The following is a 2,259-nucleotide window of genomic DNA, read 5'->3' as shown; positions in this document are numbered from 1 at the left end:
GTCCGGGGTGAGGTCCAGGTTGAGGACGCTGGAGTGGATGAGGTTCAGAATGGTGAGGAGTTACATGAGGTCCAGGTTGAGGTCCAAGGTAACCTCCATCATGTACAGGAACCAGAGGTGCATGAGGTTGATGATTTTGAGGTAGAAGATTTAGGAGAAGATGATGATGTAGAGGACAATGAGGGTGAAGAGTTACATGAGAATGAGAGTGAGGAGGAAGATCTACATGATGTCACCGTGCAGTGTGACATTTGGGTGCTACAAAGGAAATGTTAGAGAACAACATTCCAGTCTAGTGCTTGATTCTTCAGAATCTTCTGACAATGAGAACAATATGGATGATGTGCGTGGGTTGTCTGACAATGAGTGGCTGTCAGAGGAGTTGATCAGTGATGTTGAGGACAGTGAGGGTGAGGAGGATGGTGGGTCCAGTAAGAAGAAGACAACCTTTCCAACTTTTACTATGCCAAGAAGTATGGAAGGTTATAAATGGGAGGTAGGAACCTTTTTCGCTGAGAAAAAGGAATTCATGGATGGTATTCGGACTTATGCACTTAGTAATGGAAGAAACATGAAATTTATAAAGAATGACAAGAAAAGGATTATTGTGAAGTGCTTGGGTGGAAAAGTAAAATGTAATTGGTATGCCTATTGTGCTTTTAGGATTGATGTTAATGCATGGCAACTTAGAAAAGTTGTTGATAGTCACAGCTGTAGTAGGGATTTCAATGTCAAGTTAATGACTTCTAAGTGGTTGAGTGAAAGGATGGAGAAATCTGTGAGAGAGAACCCAACTATGAAGGTGATGGATATTAGAGATAAAGTGACTAGGAAATGGAATGTAGGGATATCAAGGAATATGGCTTTTAGGGCAAGAGCCATGGCAAAAGATAAAATTGAAGGATCATTCCATGAACAATATAGAAGACTTTATGATTATGGGCATGAGCTCCTGAAAACAAATCCAGGATCAACAATTCAAATTAAAGTGGATAACATTAATGGTGAGGTGATTTTTCAAAGATTTTATGCATGCTTGAAGGCATGCAAGGATAGCTTTGTGAGTTGTAGACCTATTGTTGGCTTGGATGGTTGTTTTCTGAAAACCAAGTATGGAGGGGAGTTATTAACAGCAGTTGGAAGAGATGGAAACGAGCAAATGCTGCCCATAGCATATGCTGTGGTTGAGGTTGAAAACAAAGAGAGTTGGACTTGGTTCTTGCAGCTGCTAATTGACGACCTTGGTGGGAAAGATGTGTGTGCAGGAATTACATTTATGTCAGACCAACAAAAGGTCAATGAACTTGGTTCTTGTACATTTAAATTAATATCTTCATTACACAATATGTAACTCAATATTTTGAACATGGCAGGGTCTTTTGGCATCTTTTCAAGATCTTTTACCAGGGGTTGAGCAAATGTTTTGTGTTAGGCATCTCTATTCAAATTTTAGAAAAACATTTCCAGGAAAAGACCTTAAATGTCTCATGTGGAGGGCAGCAGTAGCCACACATCCACAACAATGGGAAGCTGAGATGAGGAATATTAAAGCCATCAATGATGAGGCTTTTAAATACTTGCTTTCAATTCCACCTAGGTATGTTTCTGAATTGTTAATTTTATTTGTTATAGTCATAGTTGAATTTTGTAAACTTCAGAACTTTAATATTTTTTATTTCTTAATTTTATGACAGGTATTGGTCACGATCTAGATTCACCCCTAGATCACAATGTGAAACTCTTGTAAACAACATGTCTGAAGCCTTTAATAGTGTGCTAGTAGATAGTAGGTCTAAGCCTATTATTAGCATGTTAGAAGACATTAGGGTATACATTATGAAGAGATGGGCTGCCAACAAGACAAAGATGACACAATATCATGCTTCAATTTGCCCTAAGGTTTGGAATAGATTTCAGAAGGAGTCTTCCTTAGGAAGATATTGGTTACCAAGGTTAGTTTTATAAACTGTCTCACTACATAATATTAGCCATTTATCTTGATTTGTTCTAAGTTCTTTGATGTAAATTTTATGTTACATACAGGTGGTCAAGAGAAAAATTATTTGAAGTCATGCATATTTCAGAATTTGGCCACCAATTCGTTGTCAATGTGGACACCATGGACTGCACACGTAGAAAATGGGCAATTACTGGCATTCCTTGTGCGCATGCCATAACATCAATGAAGTTTCTGAACATCAATGCAGAAGATTACATAACCCACTGGTTTAGAAAGTCCACTTATGAAGAGACTTACAA

At 38.2% G+C, this 2,259-nt stretch overlaps 1 protein-coding gene across 1 annotated transcript in view; it reads left to right on the top strand.

The window, feature by feature from the left end:
- Nucleotides 1–334: 334 nt before the first annotated feature.
- LOC106756927 overlaps nucleotides 335–2,259 on the top strand; it is a 2,548-nt gene continuing 623 nt past the window's right edge. Inside the window, exons 1-4 of the mRNA XM_014639525.1 lie at nucleotides 335–1,255; nucleotides 1,374–1,597; nucleotides 1,695–1,952; nucleotides 2,044–2,187. Of these exons, the coding sequence (XP_014495011.1) occupies nucleotides 335–1,255; nucleotides 1,374–1,597; nucleotides 1,695–1,952; nucleotides 2,044–2,187 (1,547 nt within the window). The remainder of the gene's footprint in view (nucleotides 1,256–1,373; nucleotides 1,598–1,694; nucleotides 1,953–2,043; nucleotides 2,188–2,259) is intronic.

This window comes from Vigna radiata, chromosome 3 (genome assembly GCF_000741045.1).
Source record: "Vigna radiata var. radiata cultivar VC1973A chromosome 3, Vradiata_ver6, whole genome shotgun sequence".
NCBI classification, from domain to species: domain Eukaryota; kingdom Viridiplantae; phylum Streptophyta; class Magnoliopsida; order Fabales; family Fabaceae; genus Vigna; species Vigna radiata.
The sequence above is the reverse complement of the archived record's forward strand: the minus strand, read 5'-3'. Positions and strand labels throughout refer to the sequence as shown.